Source organism: Cetorhinus maximus, chromosome 30 (genome assembly GCF_964194155.1).
Source record: "Cetorhinus maximus chromosome 30, sCetMax3.hap1.1, whole genome shotgun sequence".
Classification (NCBI taxonomy): domain Eukaryota; kingdom Metazoa; phylum Chordata; class Chondrichthyes; order Lamniformes; family Cetorhinidae; genus Cetorhinus; species Cetorhinus maximus.
The window spans coordinates 16,480,417-16,497,697 of record NC_135908.1 but is presented as its reverse complement, the minus strand read 5'-3'; the positions used below and the strand labels follow the sequence as shown (position 1 = coordinate 16,497,697).

General features: G+C 40.6%; 1 protein-coding gene across 9 annotated transcripts in view; it reads left to right on the top strand.

The window, feature by feature from the left end:
- herc1 (HECT and RLD domain containing E3 ubiquitin protein ligase family member 1) overlaps positions 1 to 17,281 on the top strand; it is a 228,449-nt gene that overhangs the window by 92,977 nt on the left and 118,191 nt on the right. For 8 of the 9 annotated variants that reach the window (XM_078532511.1, XM_078532510.1, XM_078532509.1 and 5 more), the window contains exons 23-28: positions 2,418 to 2,583; positions 4,752 to 5,067; positions 8,015 to 8,135; positions 10,144 to 10,201; positions 11,705 to 11,976; positions 16,335 to 16,550. In XM_078532511.1, the coding sequence (XP_078388637.1) occupies positions 2,418 to 2,583; positions 4,752 to 5,067; positions 8,015 to 8,135; positions 10,144 to 10,201; positions 11,705 to 11,976; positions 16,335 to 16,550 (1,149 nt within the window). The remainder of the gene's footprint in view (positions 1 to 2,417; positions 2,584 to 4,751; positions 5,068 to 8,014; positions 8,136 to 10,143; positions 10,202 to 11,704; positions 11,977 to 16,334; positions 16,551 to 17,281) is intronic. The other variant, XM_078532507.1, reaches the window with a different exon arrangement.

Sequence of the window (17,281 nt, the reverse complement as noted above, 5' to 3'; positions counted from 1 at the left end):
AACTTGCAGGTGGTGGCATTCCCATGTGTCTGCTGCCCTTGTTCCTCTAGCAGGTAGTGGTCATGGGTTTGGAAGGTGCTGCCTAAGGAAGCTTGGTAAGTTCCTGCAGTGCATCTTGTAGATGGTACACACTGCTGCCACTGTGCGTTGGTGGTGGAGAGAGTGAATGTTTGTGGATGGGGTGACAATCAATAGGGCTGCTTTGTCCTGGATGGTGACAAGTTTCTTGAGTGTTGTGGGAGCTATACTCATGTTGGCAAGTGGAGAGTATTCCATCACACTCCTGACTTGTGCCTTGTAGATGGTGGGCAGGCTTTGGGGAGTCAGGAGGTGAGCTATTTGATACAGGATTCCTAGCCTCTGACCTGCTCTTGTATATGGCTACCCCAGTTCAGTTTCTAGTCAATGGTAATCCTCAGGATGTTAGTTGGGGATTCAGGCGTGGTAATGCCATTGAATGTCAAGGGGCAATTTTTAGATTCTCTCTTTTGAAGATGGGCATTGACTGGTACTTGTTACTTGCCACTTGTCAGTCGAAGCCTGGATATTGGCCAGGCCTTGCTGCATTTGGACGTGGGACTGCTTCCTTCCGCTGTTTGCAATAGGCATGGTGCAGACCATACCCAACCATACCGTGTTGCAAAACTCAAAACAGTGTCCAACATCACATGTAATTCTACAGTCCCATGTCCAAATGCAGCAAGACCTGGACAATATCCAGGCTTCGGCTGACAGGTAACAAGTAACATTCGCGCTACACAAGTGCCGGCCAATCCCCATCTTCAAAAGAGAGAACCTGAATACTGTGGCTACAAGAGCAGGTCAGATGATAGGAATCCTGCAGCGAATATCTCACTTCCTGACTCCCCAAAGCCTGCCCACCATCTACAAGGCACAAGTTAGGAGTGTGAGCATTTGCTAAATAATCTTCTGACTAAGAATCACGCTGACAACAAATTTAAGATTGTCACTCAGGCTGGCAGTGTGGCACATTTGCACATACTGGAAACTACATATGTTAATACACAGGGCCCTGTTCTTTGCAGACAGAACATGTGTACACAATGTACCTGTTTCAGCTAAACAAAGTAAGTGACAGCCATTCGCTGACTCATACCTCAGGGCAATGCCTTGACCAATCAAGGTCAAGCTGCCTGGTTTAAATTTCAAAAAATACTTGGCAGTTAACTGTCAGTCACTATCACTGGTGCATTCTCTATGGCAGTGCCTCTACCAATCATTGTCCACTTGCCAACCAATCGCATACTCTTCACAAACAGTATAAATTGTTGTTTTCCCTTTATGTTGGTATTCTTGTGAAGTGTCCCGATGAGTGCAAGATGAAAAGCTTCGACATGTCTCTTTTTTCAGCAATACTCAAGTTCTGTAATACCGAACAACTATCTGAGGATCCTTATCTTGATGTCCTGTAATGCATGGTACCATTTCTCTTTCTGTTTCTTAACATCATCCATGTGGATTCTATCTTAAAGCAAAAACACCAAGGCATCTTTACATTCTTTCGATGTGATGAAATCCTCCAGTAGCAATACTGCAAATGTTTTCCTCGCCTGAAAATGTTATATACAACTTCTGGTCCTATCCAAGCTGTTATATTATATCTCTGAAGGAGGGTCATACGGACTCGAAACATTAACTTTGTTTCTCTCTCCACAAATGTTGTCAGACCTGCTAAGTTTTTCCAGCATTTTCTGTTTTTGTTATGTTATATCGCTCCATAGCTGTTAATACTTCTAACCCTTAAATTTGTTTTGAATGTACGTAACTCTTAATCCTTACTTCCTTTTTTGGAATGTTGATCTGAATTCATTTTCCTGGTTTTATCAATTTTTAAAAAAATGTTCCTTCTACAAAAATGTTTTTATTCCCCCTTTCACAATATTTTCATGCCATTGATTTCAACTAAATCTTCTGCATCTTCAATAACCTGCCCTCACCCCTCCTCTAGTCTCAAAACAAGGCTCTCTCCACCTACCTTCCATATTAATCTAAATGCTCGCCCATGACTCCGTTTACATGGGACACATTGGTGTCTGTGTCTTACTGTTCCTTCGTGTTCAAAAATGGTATTTTTAAGGTGAAAAGCCAATGATGTAGCAAATCTGCCTGTCTTGTGTATAGTATGTGTCTTTAAATATAGAATGAAAAATTGCCCATTGTATTCTTCTTTAATTGAGTCCATTAATCTCAGCCTATTAAAATTTGGTGTTGAGGAAGAGCCATTAGTCAGTTTAATTTAAATCACATTTTCAATTTTTTTAAACGACCATGTTTCTGTAGCCAGCTAGCTAAATACTGTAGTCTTTTAATTAAAGAAGTCTTGATTTCTAAAATAAATAATGTAAAGTACTACAAAGATATTAAAAAAGGGTTTTTATCCCCTCTCCCTTTTCAAGTTGTCAGAAAATCAAGACTCGACAGATGCTGACCTTCAGGAACGTTCTTTCACTCGTACCATTGATGAAGAAGCTGAAATGGAAGAGCAGGCAGATAGAGATCGGGAAGAAGAGCACCTGGAACAAGAGGAGGAAGAAAGAGAGCAAGAAGTCATGACTGCTGGAAGTGAGTAAAGGTCGCCTGAAATTTAATTAATTTTGAATGGGATTTGGTTACAGCCAATGCTGTCTTAGGAGGTGTCAGCTGTGGCTCAGTTCATAGCACCCTCGCCTTTGAATCAGAGGGTTGTAGGTTCATGTCCCACTCTCGGAAACCAAGAACTGTGATTGTACTCGAAAGAGTTGCAATCTGTGACTGTTGATAACTCGAAAGAATCCAATGCTGTCTTACAGCATTAGTGAAGATGTTGTTTCTAGTTCTGGCAAACAATTTGTTCGCCACCCCTTGATTCATTCCCTGTGTAAGTATATATTGTATATGAAGGAGTAATTAATCCAGCAAATGTTATACTAAACATGTGATTTAAGACTTAATATATCGCTAGGGTTAGGAAACAAAATTACAAATACTGGGAACTTGACATCTAGCTGGAAAGCGTAGGAATGTACAAAACTTGAGCTGCACTAAATCTCTCAATTTCCAGCAAATGTTTTCAACGACCATCTCCAAATTAGCAACAGCAAACTGGGAGGTGACAGGTAACACACTTTTTTGGGTTCAGTTCGGGGCATTTTGTTAGGTGTACAGCTAAGTCATAAGATGAGCTTTAGCTAGAACTATATTAAAAATGTGTGCAATACTCTTACTTGGAATAAGCTTCATAAAATGTACCTAATTGGTGCAGATGATCTACACTGGTGGCTATATTACTGATCCTTGTGCAAAGGAATCCTCTTTCCTAACTGAGACAAAGTGTGTGGAAGATACTGAAAATTTTTTTTTAAAATAAAAAAATACTCGTCCTACAGGTTTGCCTTCATTCTTGGAGTAGATATACCCTCCACATTGTGAACTCCACTTTCTCCTCAATATTTTGCTAGGATCCTATGTAGCACCCTTTCTTTGTTTTTGAAGGCCAGATCAAGGTGCACCATCTTCTCAAGCAGGATGTGCTGTTTATGCAGTGAAGTAACAGGGAGATCTTATGGATGCCACCCTTAGATGGAAAGAAAATGTCATAAAGGGGGTTTATCCTTTGTATTTTTTTTCCAGCTTGAAATTTGGAATTTCCTGTCAGCCTATCAGGAGAATATCTCCATTTAAAGAGTGAGAAAAGACCCGACGTAGCAGATTTTCTTTATTTACGTAATGTTTCTTACACTGAGTCTCTTAGTAGTTGAAGAGATTTTTTTTCTTTATTTTTGCAAGAATCCCGATTGTGATTTTTCTCTGCTGCTGCATGTTACTGTTTTAACAAACGTAATCAGACTATGTCGAGCATGTTGCGATATTAGTTTGCATAATGCATAACATGCTGCTTACATGCTGCTTCACTAACGTCCTTTAGGGAAGGAAATCTGCCATCCTTACCTGGTCATGGTGTACATGTGACTCCAGACCCACAGCAATGTGGTTGACTCTTAACTGTCCTTTGAAAGGAGCAACAAATGGCTTGCCAGCGACAGCCACATCCCATGAAAGAAATTTCCTTGCTATAGATCTTCAAAGAATTCTCAATACTGCACTTTTTTTAAAAAAAAAAGTGACTTACTCTAGCTCAAAATTGAAGTAATGTTCCTCTGAACTAAATAACTAAATCAGTACGGTGATCATTTCAATACAATAAAAAAAAATTGCATTGCCAAACAAATGTGCTGTAAAATGGGTAAGTCTGTGCCCTGAGAAGGAAGCTGCATTCACAGATAGTGCTATTTGGAGAATCGGGGCTTCTTTGTAGCCTAGTCTCTGACCATCATTCCATACGGACATAGCTTTTCCACTGTGAGCAAGGGATTGTGCAATTGCACCTTATACTAAATCTTTATACTCACTAGGTGCAGTAGTTTTAAAAATTGTTAAATTTTTGTCAAACTACATAAAACATACAATTTTTCAAACTTAGCAGTTAAAGATTTCTTCCATTTTCAGAACAGGTTGCGCTGTTTTGCATATTCACTTTCAGGAGTGTTTTAATGCATGTAATACAGTGCTTCAATAGGGACTCATTTCCCTAGTGTGCAGGCAGCCTGCCTTTACCAATTAGAATTATTATTGCCATCTCCCCATAAATGGTGTATTTCTGATGCCATTAAAAATATATTGGGATCATTTTGGCTGTGCTTCTGCTGGCTTTTAATGAATGTTCTGTTTGTGTTTTGTGTTGCATGTTACAGAAATCTTTCAATGTTTTCTATCAGCCCGTGAAGTTGCTCGTAGTCGTGATCGAGAGAGGACGAGCAGCACGTCTGGAATTGGGAACGGAACGGTCGTCCGACTAGACGATCCACCGTCTCAGCTCCGGGAAGAGCGGCGAGTCAGCACCGGACTTACAGAAGGGCAGGACCTTTACACAGCAGCATGCAACTCTGTCATCCATCGCTGTGCATTGTTAATTCTAGGAGTCACACCAGTCATACAAGAGTTACACCAAAAAGATGAAGGACAGATGGGACATTCTGGAACTAATGAAGGACTTGGTTTTATGACAAGGTTAGAAACCATTTTTTGTTGCAAGCATATAATCAAAATGACTTGAAAGCCAATTGGAGGGAAAAATATGACAAATTACATAACTTAGAATTGACAGTTGCCAATTTTACTGAATTATTTTGCATATTAATTGATGTGTAGAATTCTTTCACTTGTTGTTCATAACCCATAATAAACAAAGTCTAGAAAATTAGTGCGAATCTTTCCCTCTAGTCAGGATAAGTGTTCTCTAGGTTGGTACCTGATCTTGGATATATGCTTTGTACACTTCCTTAAAGCTGTAAGTTAAAGACAGCCTGTGAATGGTTAATGGACCCGTGATGCACAACAAAACCTTTTCATTCACGGTGGCACTTGACGACTCCAATTTTTTTTTCCTCCTATTGTTTATACTTCTCTGCTTTTAATCTTTTTATGTATTAAGCAATCATTCTTAATGTTTTTTTCATTGTCAGTGTCAATGACATTTCATGAAACATTGCATGTGCTCAGTAATCTGTAAATCCTGTTATGTATCTCTAACCTTTATTAATTCAGTTTTAATTTTAGCGTTCAGATTAAATCTCTTGTGGTTTGCCAGAAGCTGTTCTTGTCCCTGATGATGCACACTGCCTCCCCCTTACTCAAGCCTTTGTTTTGTGTGGGTTCTCTGAACTTTTTCTGCTGGTACAGATGTCTATTTTTATTCATCCAAACCAAAATATTCTTTTACTTGTAGAGAATTGGTGCTTAGAAGCCCCCCCACTCCATTTCCCCCCTGCTCATCTGTGCTAAAGATGCCTCCAAGATTAAGTACCAACCCAGAGGGGAAAAAAATTGCAGGGCTACAGGAAAGGGCGGGGGAGTGCGGCTAGCTTTTGCAGAGAAACGGCATGTAAACAATGGGCTGAATGGTTTACTGCTGTGCTGTAACCATTTTATGATTCTGTGATGAAGAAATTGCTTTGTGCTGAGGACACTACTCCTGGAAACTTGCTTCTAATTTGCCTCTGAAACCTACCTGCTTTCGAACCTTCATGTTCCAAAATGTTTATTCGCTTTGCTGCTGAAGAGAGCAATACCAGCTGAAGTTGATCTTTTCCATTACATCCCAGCTTGGCAAATTCTTTCACCTGCTATCAATGCATTGGTGCAGATATTCTTGCAATAACCTGCATGTCCAAATTGCATTAATGTGAAGTTTTGAAATCCTGTAATATTGAGTGAAACAGCTGATTCTTTAGTTAGCCTCTGGTTTCATCCACTTCTCTTTCCCTTTAAGGGATAGCTTATGCAAATTGCTCACAGGCCCTACTTGAGCACAAGTAGACCATATGGCCCATTGAGCCTGCTCTGCCATTCATTACAATCATGGCTGATCTTGGGCTTCAACTCCATTTTCCCACCCACTCCCCATATCCCTTAATTTCAAGAGAGACCAGAAATCTGTGTATCCCAGCCTTAAAATGTATTCATGTATGGAGCACCCACAACCCTCGGGCAGAGAATTCCAAAAATTCACAATCCTTTGAAGTAATTTCTTCTCATCTTAGTCCTAAATGATTGATCCCTTATCCTGAGACTGTGCCCCCATGTTTTAGTCTCCCCAACCGGCAGAAACAATCTCTCAGCATCTACTCTATAAATCCTCCTCAGAATTTTGTAGCTTTCAATGAGATAGCACCTCATCCTTCTAAACTCTACAAAATATAAGCCCAATTTACTTGGCTCTTCATCATAGGACGGCTTCTTCATCCCAGGGACCAATCTAATGAACTTGGATTGTACTCTGTTCCTGTTTGGACTGATAAACTAAAGATTCAACTGTTGTTTCTTCTCCCTCCAGCCCATTATTGAGGTCTGTTTTAAGGTGTCAGGTGAAATTATTCAGCGGAAAATCTCAGTATTATATGGACAAATATAAAGGGGATTCGCTGGCAAGGGCTACTAAACAAATCTGACCACTCTGTCAAATCCCTTGATGCACTGGGATTTCAGAGTTGGACCCAATTTGTTTTGTTTGCCTGCGGAGAATGATTGCTATAGTTTTTTTGAGTGGTGTTTGGCATATCGAGCTCAATTTTCTGCCCATTTGTGGCCAATTACAGTCTTTGCATCTTGAAACCTGTGAGCTGCTCCACAAATTGATGCATCAATCCATTGTCTGACTATGGCTAACACTGACCTCGGATTACCGTTCTATGAAGTAGTCTTGTCCCTTTGGGCTCCTTCAGAAAGTTTAATGCATTTAAGACACTTCTAGCTGAACACTCTTTACGTAACTGACGTGAAAATATGATGGCCCCTTCCCTCCCGCACCTCCCACCTCCCCCCACCCACATCTACAAATGTCTATCCAATGAAAGTTTGCAATACTCCCTATCCAAAACCCAGAACTATTAGTTGTGCGTACCTCACATAGCTGAGGCACAATTTTTCCCTCCCAACTAAATAACTTAAGGGAAATCTCTTCGGCTGGGATTTTCCGGCCCCATTGTGGCGGGACACGCTGTGGCAGATTCAGCGGCCCAGCCAAAAATCCTTTGATTTTCGGCGTGACCAGATGATCTCTGCAGTGGGCAGGGCTGGAAAATCCCAGCCGTAGTCATTGTATCTCATGGGTCTCAGACTCTGGGTCCTTTGATTTCTAAACTGTGCCTAGTACCACAGTATTTACCTTTGCTTTGAGTTGGTTAGATGAGGGGTAAATTCTGTTTCAATTAGAAGCATTTGCAAACATTATGCTAAAATATTTTTGTTTTGAGCTAATATTACAGTATGTTCTAGACATGGCAATTATTGTTGAAATGATGTCTTCTTTGTTTTATGATCCAATCAATGGTTATGTAAAACAACCTTGACTTCATTTTTAGATTTGGATAATTAAAATTTCACAAGAAACCTACTGAAAGTATTTAATTTGATGCCTGTGGAGGACTTCCATGATAACTAGATTTATTTGCAATAGGAGTGAAAGCCTGACAGCAGAGAGCCATTCTGTGCAATCAAATTCGACCTACAAACTGACTAAGTCGCGAAGTGAATCAGACTTGTCTCAACCCGAATCGGACGAGGAAGGTTGTGCATTTGTGAGTATTTCAGTCATAAAGGTTGGCACAATAATAAGTAGTAAAAAAAACTAGATTTTATAGTGCCTTTCACAGCCACAGGATGCCTAAGTGCTTTACAGCCAATTAAGTACTTTTGAAGTATAGTCACTGTTGTAATGTATGAAACGCAGCAGCCAATTTGCACAATGACCAGATAATCTGTTTGTGATGTAGATTGAGGGAGAAATATTGGCCAGGGCACCCCTGCCCTTCTTCAAAATAGTGCAATTGGATCTTTTACATCTGCCTGAGAGAACAGAAGAACAATTTAAAATCTCTCTTGTGATCAAGTCCTGACTCTTAGAACTTTGTACAGTTGAACACCACATGAAATGGCATGGAGGACCTCCCACTAGCACTATTTAAAGGGATCATTAAATATTTGCAAATTAGTTGCTGGATTGTTTCTTTAATTGCTGGTGCAATTGTCCACATTTTTTTTAGAAGTTTCCTAAGCTTGGTTTCAGCACTCTACAAGGTGTAGTCTGGCTATTTAAAATATTTTTTCTTTATTCTTTCATGGGATGTGGGTATCACTGTCAAGGCCAGCATTTGTTGCCCATCCCTAATTGCCCTTGAACTGAGTAGTTTGCTAGGCCATTTCAGAGGCCTGTTATTGGTGCGTATACTAATATCAACCAATTGGGCAGATAGATCTGCTCTCGGGTTTCAGCCCGATATCATTCACTCTGAGATGTGTGAGAACGGTGACTTCCTTTTTATTTATTCTCTCACTCTCTGGGGAGACACTTGACCTTGGCTTGGCACTGTCAAACTTTGTAGCTGAGATTGGATATTCAATAGTTCAGAGGAGGGGAATATCTGCTCTGATTTCACTTGTCAGTATGGTACACCATAACACCTGACACACTTTTTTAAAGTTCAGGCCATATGAATGCACTAAGCACTTGCTCCATAACATTTACCCAGGGAAGTTTCAAGGTCTTGGTGAAATTAACTTTAACTCGTTATGGTGCTGTGAGGTATTAATACCCTTCATTGGCAATAGGCACGATTTTCCTCTGATACCAAAAGTGATAAATTCCCTGGCTGTAGTGTACTGTCAGAAGGAAGCTGTCAATTGACACGACCTCTTTTTTATGCTGACAGGTAGCATTCTTCATCTGAATTTAAACTCAGTGCGCTGTCCTGAGGTCTCCCCCAAGAATGCTGCAGAGCTCATCTTTCCACATGCTAATCTTCATTGCCAGCACTGATTTAGATGATTCTGACTCATGAGCATACATTGGTCCCCAACACTTGGCTGTATGAAAAGTACAGAAGATTTGTACGAATCCAGGAATAGGAAAACAGGATTTTTGTCTTGGATTTTTTTGGATGGTAGCATCAATAATAAAACTTGAAGCAGATAATATCATAATTATATCAACTGTGTTGTGCAATTAAAACCAAGATTAACCGAAATTAAAATTTTGATTAAAAAATTAAAATCTTAATTATTTGTCAGCCCTTATTTTTACATGTCAAAATGGAGAACTGCCTGTGCCAATTTTGTTTTTTTTCCTCATTCATTCACGGGATGTGGGCTTTGCTGGCTAGGCCAGCATTTATTGTCCATCCCTAATTGCTCTTGAGAAGGTGGTGGTGAGCTGCCTTTTTGAACCGCTGCAGTTCATATGATGTAGGTACACCCACAGTGTTGTTAGGAAGGGAGTTCCAGGATTTTGACCCAGCGACAGTGAAGGAACGGCGATATAGTTCCAAGTCAGGATGGTGAGTGACTTGGAGGGGAACTTCCAGGTGGTGGTGTTCCCATATATTATATATTATATTTGTGTTTCTTTGAGCTTGATCATTCCCAGACAAGTAAACTCAACTGCACCAATCAGTGGCTAAAAGATAGATTCACAACTTTGCACCCCTATTTTTAAACTGAAATATTTAGTTTGCCAATTTTTTTTGAGTTACTGACTTGTACATTTTAAAAGTGCACTTCATTTATTTTTCAATATATATTTTTTTAAAGAGCTCCAGAAGAAATGTAGATGTGGACTTAGATTTGGCATCAGTTCAGAGAAAACGAGGTGAGCCTTGGGTAGATCTGTTTTGGAATGTAATGTTGAACATGTAATGTTGAAATGTGCTGCTCTAGATTATTGTATCAATTTATCCAGAATTGTCATTGTTCATTTTTGTTTAATTGATTTGCATAAGCATTGTTGAACAGTTTTAGTTTTATCATTTTCATTTCTAAATTTTGGTGCAAAACCAGAACCATTTGGAGAATCTTTCATCCTTGTTTTGTGTTTAATTTCAACCATAATATGTTTTATTCAAGCTTGCACTAAATTTACTATTACTATCAGTTGCCCTGACTCTCTGCATAATTGTGGCCAATGATTAAGTCTTTGTTTAGAGTCCAATATGACTCTACTTCAAAACTTCAGGGTTCTGAAGAAGACTCCTATTGGACTAAAAACGTTAGCTTGGTTTCTCTCTCCTTAGATGCTGCCAGATCTATTGAGTTTTTCCAGCACTTTCTGTTTTTATTTCAGATTTCCAGCAATATTTTGCTTTTATATTTTTTGTTTTTGAAAAAAAGAAACATATTTGAGCGTATACTTTGTGTGCAGTGTGAAAGAGCACACTTTAATCTGTGTAAAGTATTAAATGCTTCACTGCAAACGAGATTAAATTTAGTTCAATGATATTTTAATATGTCTTAAAATTATTTGATGCTTGAAAATAAATATGCAAGAATGATCAGTATAAAAACTGCCTGAGAAATATTACTTTGTATGGCAGGGCAGTGGTATTTCTCCGGCTAGTTTGAATTGTTTGTGGGCAATCTTCTAATGGATGAACAGAATTTCTCAAGGTTATATAATGCCCAAAGCACTCAGCTGCTTCACACACAAACTTTCCAAGCATGTGTTGTATCAAATGTCTCCTTTTGTCTTCTAATTTTGTGTGGTAGTGTGTTTACTCCTTGTTGGCCAGTTGAGCCCCAGAAACAAGAGGAGCTGCAAGCAAGTAAATGATGGCATGTTTAACCTTTTTTTAAAAGCTTAAAGCTTGCCTACATATATTACGCCATGTACAGTATATACTATCCCTTAATTGTAACAGCATTGGTTTGTCCCATCTGTTATGCACCATGATTGTTGGGCCAGTAGGTTGGATGGTTACTCGTGTTGATGCTGCTTTGCCTCTGCAGAAAGTCACAGCTTAAGCAATGTAATGACTAGGCTTTACAGTTTATCGTTGAAGTTCACTTGTATTTTGTTCAGGTTTGCTATGAGCTTGTACCACAGCACTTCCAAAAAAAGCATAACATTTTTAGCTAGGAATCTTCAAGACCAGCACAGAGCCGATAATTCCCCTTTTCTCCTTAATATTTTGTTTTATTTGGAATAAAAAGATTCTGAAAGTTTTATTTTAAATCTGCTTTATGCATGACTTTCTTTTATTTTTAATTTGCTTGTTATAGTATAAATAGATGAGAGCATATAAAGGTTTTGACTGTATTGTTCCTTGCAAACACCTCTACTTATGTTGTCTTATTTCCATTGTTTCATACACCACAGGGCCTCCTTATAGCCCAACAGACTCACTGAGAGCGACCTGGACACGGCTGAAACACAGCAGAGATCGGCCCTATGGTACTTCCCACTGGTACAGTGCATGCGATTTTGATCTGAATCAGTCCCTTGGAATCCACACGTTCATTGAAAACATTGTTAGTTTTGTGAGTGGAGGTGTGGGAACTTCCCCAGGTTTTAAAGAACCTGAAGAAAACATGTCCTCCAACCCTCAGGCCATCCTCATTGCCATGGAGCAGCAGCAACTTAGGTCTGAGGTAAGCAGTGGGGGTTCTTGTATGTATTCAGCCCAGTCAACCACAGGGGCAGAAACCTTTCACTATGCTTGTGGTTTTGCTCTTTTTAGAGAAAGCCACGTAAACAGTAGAGACTAATAATTACAATTTAATTAAGTTTTTTTTGGACAGATTTCTGTTTTTAGCGTTAGGTGTTGAAGTTGGAGTAACTAGATATGACCATTTTTTTAATAACCCTGTCAAAGGTGAAGCATGCTATCCAAATTGGTACAAGCTAGTGACCTATTAAGATAGGATAGGAAAATTAGGAGTTTTTAATTTGTTCATTGGATGTGGACATTGCTGGTAAGGCCAGCATTGCTGCCCATCCCTAATTGCCCTTGAACTGAGTGGCTTGATAGGCCATATCAGAGGGCAGTTAAGAGTCAGTCACATTGCTTTGGGCCTGGAGTCACATGTAGGCCAGACTGGGTAAGGATGGCAGATTTCCTTCCCTAAAGGACATTAGTGAACCAAATGGAGTTTTAAAACAGTCAGTGATATTTCATGGTCACCATTACTGAGACTAGCTATTAATTCCAGAACTTATTAATTGAATTTAAATTCCACCAGTTGTCATGATCCCCAGAGCTTTAGCCTTGGTCTCTGGATTACTTGGTTCAGTGACATTACCACTACACTACACCACCATCTTCCTCTAAATGTTATAACTATTGAGCTATTGTTTAGATTCATTGTTACTAAATTTATTAGGCAATCTTCGTAGCTCATTATTATATAATTTCCTTGAGGCATCACCAGGATGGTCTGAAAATTATGATTGAACTCCCTTACTGCCGTCAAAATAGTAACCTATTTGTCCCAATATAAAGCAATTGACTCAGAGATTAAATTCCTTCACCTCCGCCCTTATGACAGCTTTCTGGCAACAGTCCCACCCCCACAAATACATTGACATAGGTTCAATTGAAAACTATTTAATTGGTTAAACACCATAAAAATGTGAGAAAATAACACTTGCTTTTTTAAGTTAAAGAAGTCACTGTAGCCTTCAAATGGAGTCTGTAATCCTGAATTTGCGAGCTGCTGACCAATCGGAGACCATTGTTGCCAGTAATACACTTGGGCCTTCAGGGTTTTTCATGGGGTCCCTGGGGAAAGGTATCTGGCAGCAGGATGGGGGTTACAGGGAGGGGGTTGCTGGCGAAGCGGGAAGACAGGGTGTTAGAAGAAAGTGCAGGTGGTTAGCTTTCAGTGGCCTCCCGCCTTCCCGATGTTGGGTCCATCGATTGGACACTGAGTGCCTGACAGTGAGGGAAAACCCCATCTCCCTGCATGGAGATTCCCCTCCCTGCCACAGTTTGAATACCAGTGACTGAGGGATGAGGCCTACAAATCTCCACCCCTCCCCCACTCCACCATGGACTAATTTGGGGGGTGGCGGGGGGAAGAGAGGAGTGTGGCGCACCTTCCCACCTGACCAAACACTGCCTTCCCCACCGCCACCCTCCCTGCCCTGAGCTGGGGAGCCTTCAAAATTGTCCATAACCTTTCCATGTCATGCTGCAATTTATAAGCTAACATTTTCCTAGCCAAGCAACAAAAAAAATGTTTATTTGGTTTTATACATCTGTTTAACTAGGGCTTCCATATCTGTTTAACTAGGCTTCCACATGAGTCTTTGGATGTAGGCTGGCACATAATGTGGTTTACAGGTTACTTTGGTTTTACACTTTTGCCAAATCCACAGTGCTATTTGTTCAGAAAAATCAGGGATTTTGGACTACTAAGTTTAAAGATATTTAAGTCTTTACCGTGATAGTTTCTAGATCACACCTAGTTGTTTCACAAGCTCAAGGATCAGGGCCTAGCTCAGCAATAAAGGGTTGGGCCCTGATTTATGAACAGGAAGTGTCAGTGGATTGTGGCTCGAGTTGGGGTATTGTGGAGGCTGGGATCAGGAGCATTCGGGAGACGGGGTTGGGCTCGAAGTGATAGTGATTTACAGAATCACAGAGTGCAGAAGAGGCCCTTCGGCCCATCGAGTCTGCACCAACACCTGAGAAACACCTGAACTACCTACCTAATCCCATTTACCAGCACTTGGCCCATAGCCTTGAATGTCATGACGTGCCAAGTGCTCATCCAGGTACTTTTTAAAGGATGAGGCAACCCGCCTCCATCACCCTCCCAGGCAGTGCATTCCAGACCGACACCACCCTCTGGGTAAAAAAGTTTTTCCTCACATCCCCCCCTAAACCTCCTGCCCCTCACCTTGAACTTATGTCCCCTTGTGACTGACCCTTCAACTAAGGGGAACAGCTGCTCCCTATCCACCCTGTCCATACCCCTCATAGTCTTGTACACCTCGATCAGGTCGCCCCTCAGTCTTCTCTGCCCCAACGAAAACAACCCAAGTCTATCCAACCTCTCTTCATAACTTAAATGTTTCATCCCAGGCAACATCCTGGTGAATCTCCTCTGCACCCCTGCATGGAGAATCACATCCTTCCTATAATGTGGCGACCAGAACTACACATAGTACTCCAGCTGTGGCCTCACCAAGGTTCTATACAACTCCAACATGACCTCCTTACTTTTGTAATCTATGCCTCCTTTGATAAAGGCAAGTGTCCCATATGCCTTTTTCACCACCCCACTAACATGCCCCTTTGCCTTCAGAGATCTATGGACACACACGCCAAGGTCCCTTTCTTCCTCAGAACTTCTAAGTGTCATGCTGTTCATTGAATACTTCCTTGTCAAATTACTCCTTCCAAAGTGTATCACCTCACACTTTTCAGGGTTAAATTCCATCTGCCACTTATCTGCCCATTTGACCATCCTGTCTATATCTTCCTGTGGCCCAAGACACTCAACCCCACTGTTAACCACCCAGCCAATCTTTGTGTCATCCGCAAACTTACTAATCCTACCCCCCACATAGCCATCTATGCCGTTTATATAAATGACAAATAATAGGGGACCCAGCACAGATCCCTGTGGTACGCCACTGGACACTGGCTTCCAGTCACTAAAGCATCCTTCTGTCATCAACCTCTGTCCCCTACAACTAAGCCAATTTTGAATCCACTTTATCAAATTACCCTGTATCCCATGTGCATTTGCCTTCTTTATAAGTCTCCCATGTGGGACCATGTCAAAGGCTTTGCTGAAATCCGTATAAACTACATCAACTGCACTACCCTCATCTACACACCTGGTCATCTCCTCAAAAAATTCAATCAAATTTGTTAGGCATGACCTCCCTCTGACAAAGCCATGCTGACTATCCCTGATCAAACCTTGCCTCTCCAAGTGGAGATAGATTCTCTTCTTCAGAATTTTCTCCAATAGTTTCCCTACCACTGACGTAAGACACAATGGCCTGTAGTTCCCTGGCTTATCTCTACAACCCTTCTTAAATAGTGGAACCACATTAGCTGTTCTCCAGTCCGTGGCCAGAGAGGAATTAAAAATTTGGGTCAGAGCCCCTGCGAGCTCCTCCCTTGCCTCCCTTAGCAGTCTGGGACACAAATCATCCGGACCTGGATATTTGTCCACTTTTAAGCTTGCCAACACCTCCAATACCTTGTCACTCCCTACATCAATTTGCTTAAGAACCTCGCAGTCTCTCTCCCCGAGTTCGATACCTTCATCCTCATTCTCTTGAGTGAAGACGGATGTGAAGTATTCGTTCAACACTCTAGCGATGTCATCTGGCTCCACCCATAGATTGCCCCCTTGTTCCTTTATGGGCCCTACTCTTTCCCTGGTTATCCTCTTCCCATTGATAAACTTATAGAATATCTTGGGATTTTCCCTACTTTTATCAGCCAGAGCTTTCTCATATCCCCTCTTTGCTCTCTTAACTGCTTTCATAAGCTCCACCCTGCACTTTCTGTACTCCACTAATGCATCTGCTGATTTGCTTCCCTGGTACCTGCTAAAAGCCTCTTTTCCTTCTCATCGTAACCTGAATATCTCTGGCCATCCATAGGAGGCTTGTGTTAATATGGGATTGAAAGTACTCCTCCCGGCTCCACATTCAGTTAAGTTACTAGCCTTTGTTGCAGGCTGTCCTGGGGCTGGTTTCCTGAGTGCAGCTGTAATTATCAAGGGAACAAAGGCCTATTCCAGATGTGGGGTTACAACTTGTTGCTTACATGGAGAATAAATGTTAACACAGACGGGTTGGGTGAATGGCCTGTTCATATTTTAATTCCTTTGTGCAGGAGGAATATATTTGGTCAAAAAAGTCAATTTTAATGAGTTTAGTTCAGATGAACTCATTTCAGTTATTGATAAAAAGAATTTAAACAAATGAATATGGAGTTCTGCAAGTAATATTTTTTTGTTCAACGCTTTCCTTTTTTTAGCTACGTTTGGCAGCACTTCATCAAATTCTGGTGTTGCTTTCTGGAATGGAAGAAAAGGGCAGCCAGTTAACGGGAAGTAATTGCCCGACTTCATGGTTCCACTCGGCTTCTTTGCTCACTTCAGTCAGATTACAATTCCTGGCAGGATGCTTTGGCCTGGGCACAGTAGGAAATGCAGGAATTAAAGGCGAAAGTGTCCAACTACATCACTATCAGGTACTCTCCAAGTGTAATCATCAGATTAGGGAGTGATTGAGAATAAACTGAAATACCAGGTTTGTTGATTTATGACGAGGCTCTAGTTTATTGAAGTAAGGTGATCCATAACATAATTAGATAATGTTAACCGGTCACAAATAACTGTAATTAGACCCTTTTCTGTGTTCTAAATTATGTTATATTAATGAACTTGTACAGTGTGCGAGCTATCATTTCAATCTGTTACATTTTCAGTGTTTTGTTCTATAAATTTATATAATTATCTATATAATCTATATATTTATCTATATAAATTGTTATATAAGAATTTTTTAGAATTTAATTATTGCAAATCAGAATTTGCAGAAGATTGCTATATTTGCCAACCCATGTGTTTTCCTGAAATATAACAAGTTGGCGAGTCTTAAGGTTTGAGTTTGTGGAGGGGACCTACCCAGCCTCTGATATTCCACCTCTCCTGATGGGATCTGTCCTTCAGGCCCTCAATCCCTGAAATCGAAATCTGGGTCTGCTTTGAATTCCCAGCACTTTCCCAACTTGAGGAGCTTACCTAGGGAGGGGTTGAAATTGCTCCCCCAATGTTTTTAATGTGGATGGAATGCATTAAAATAGCATGCCAAAGTGACTGAATAGCTGTCTGCTAATGCGAAATCCACCCATGAAAGATAACTATTTAAAAAATCCCGATGGCTAAACATTGCTTAATATTTTGAGGAAAATATTTTCGA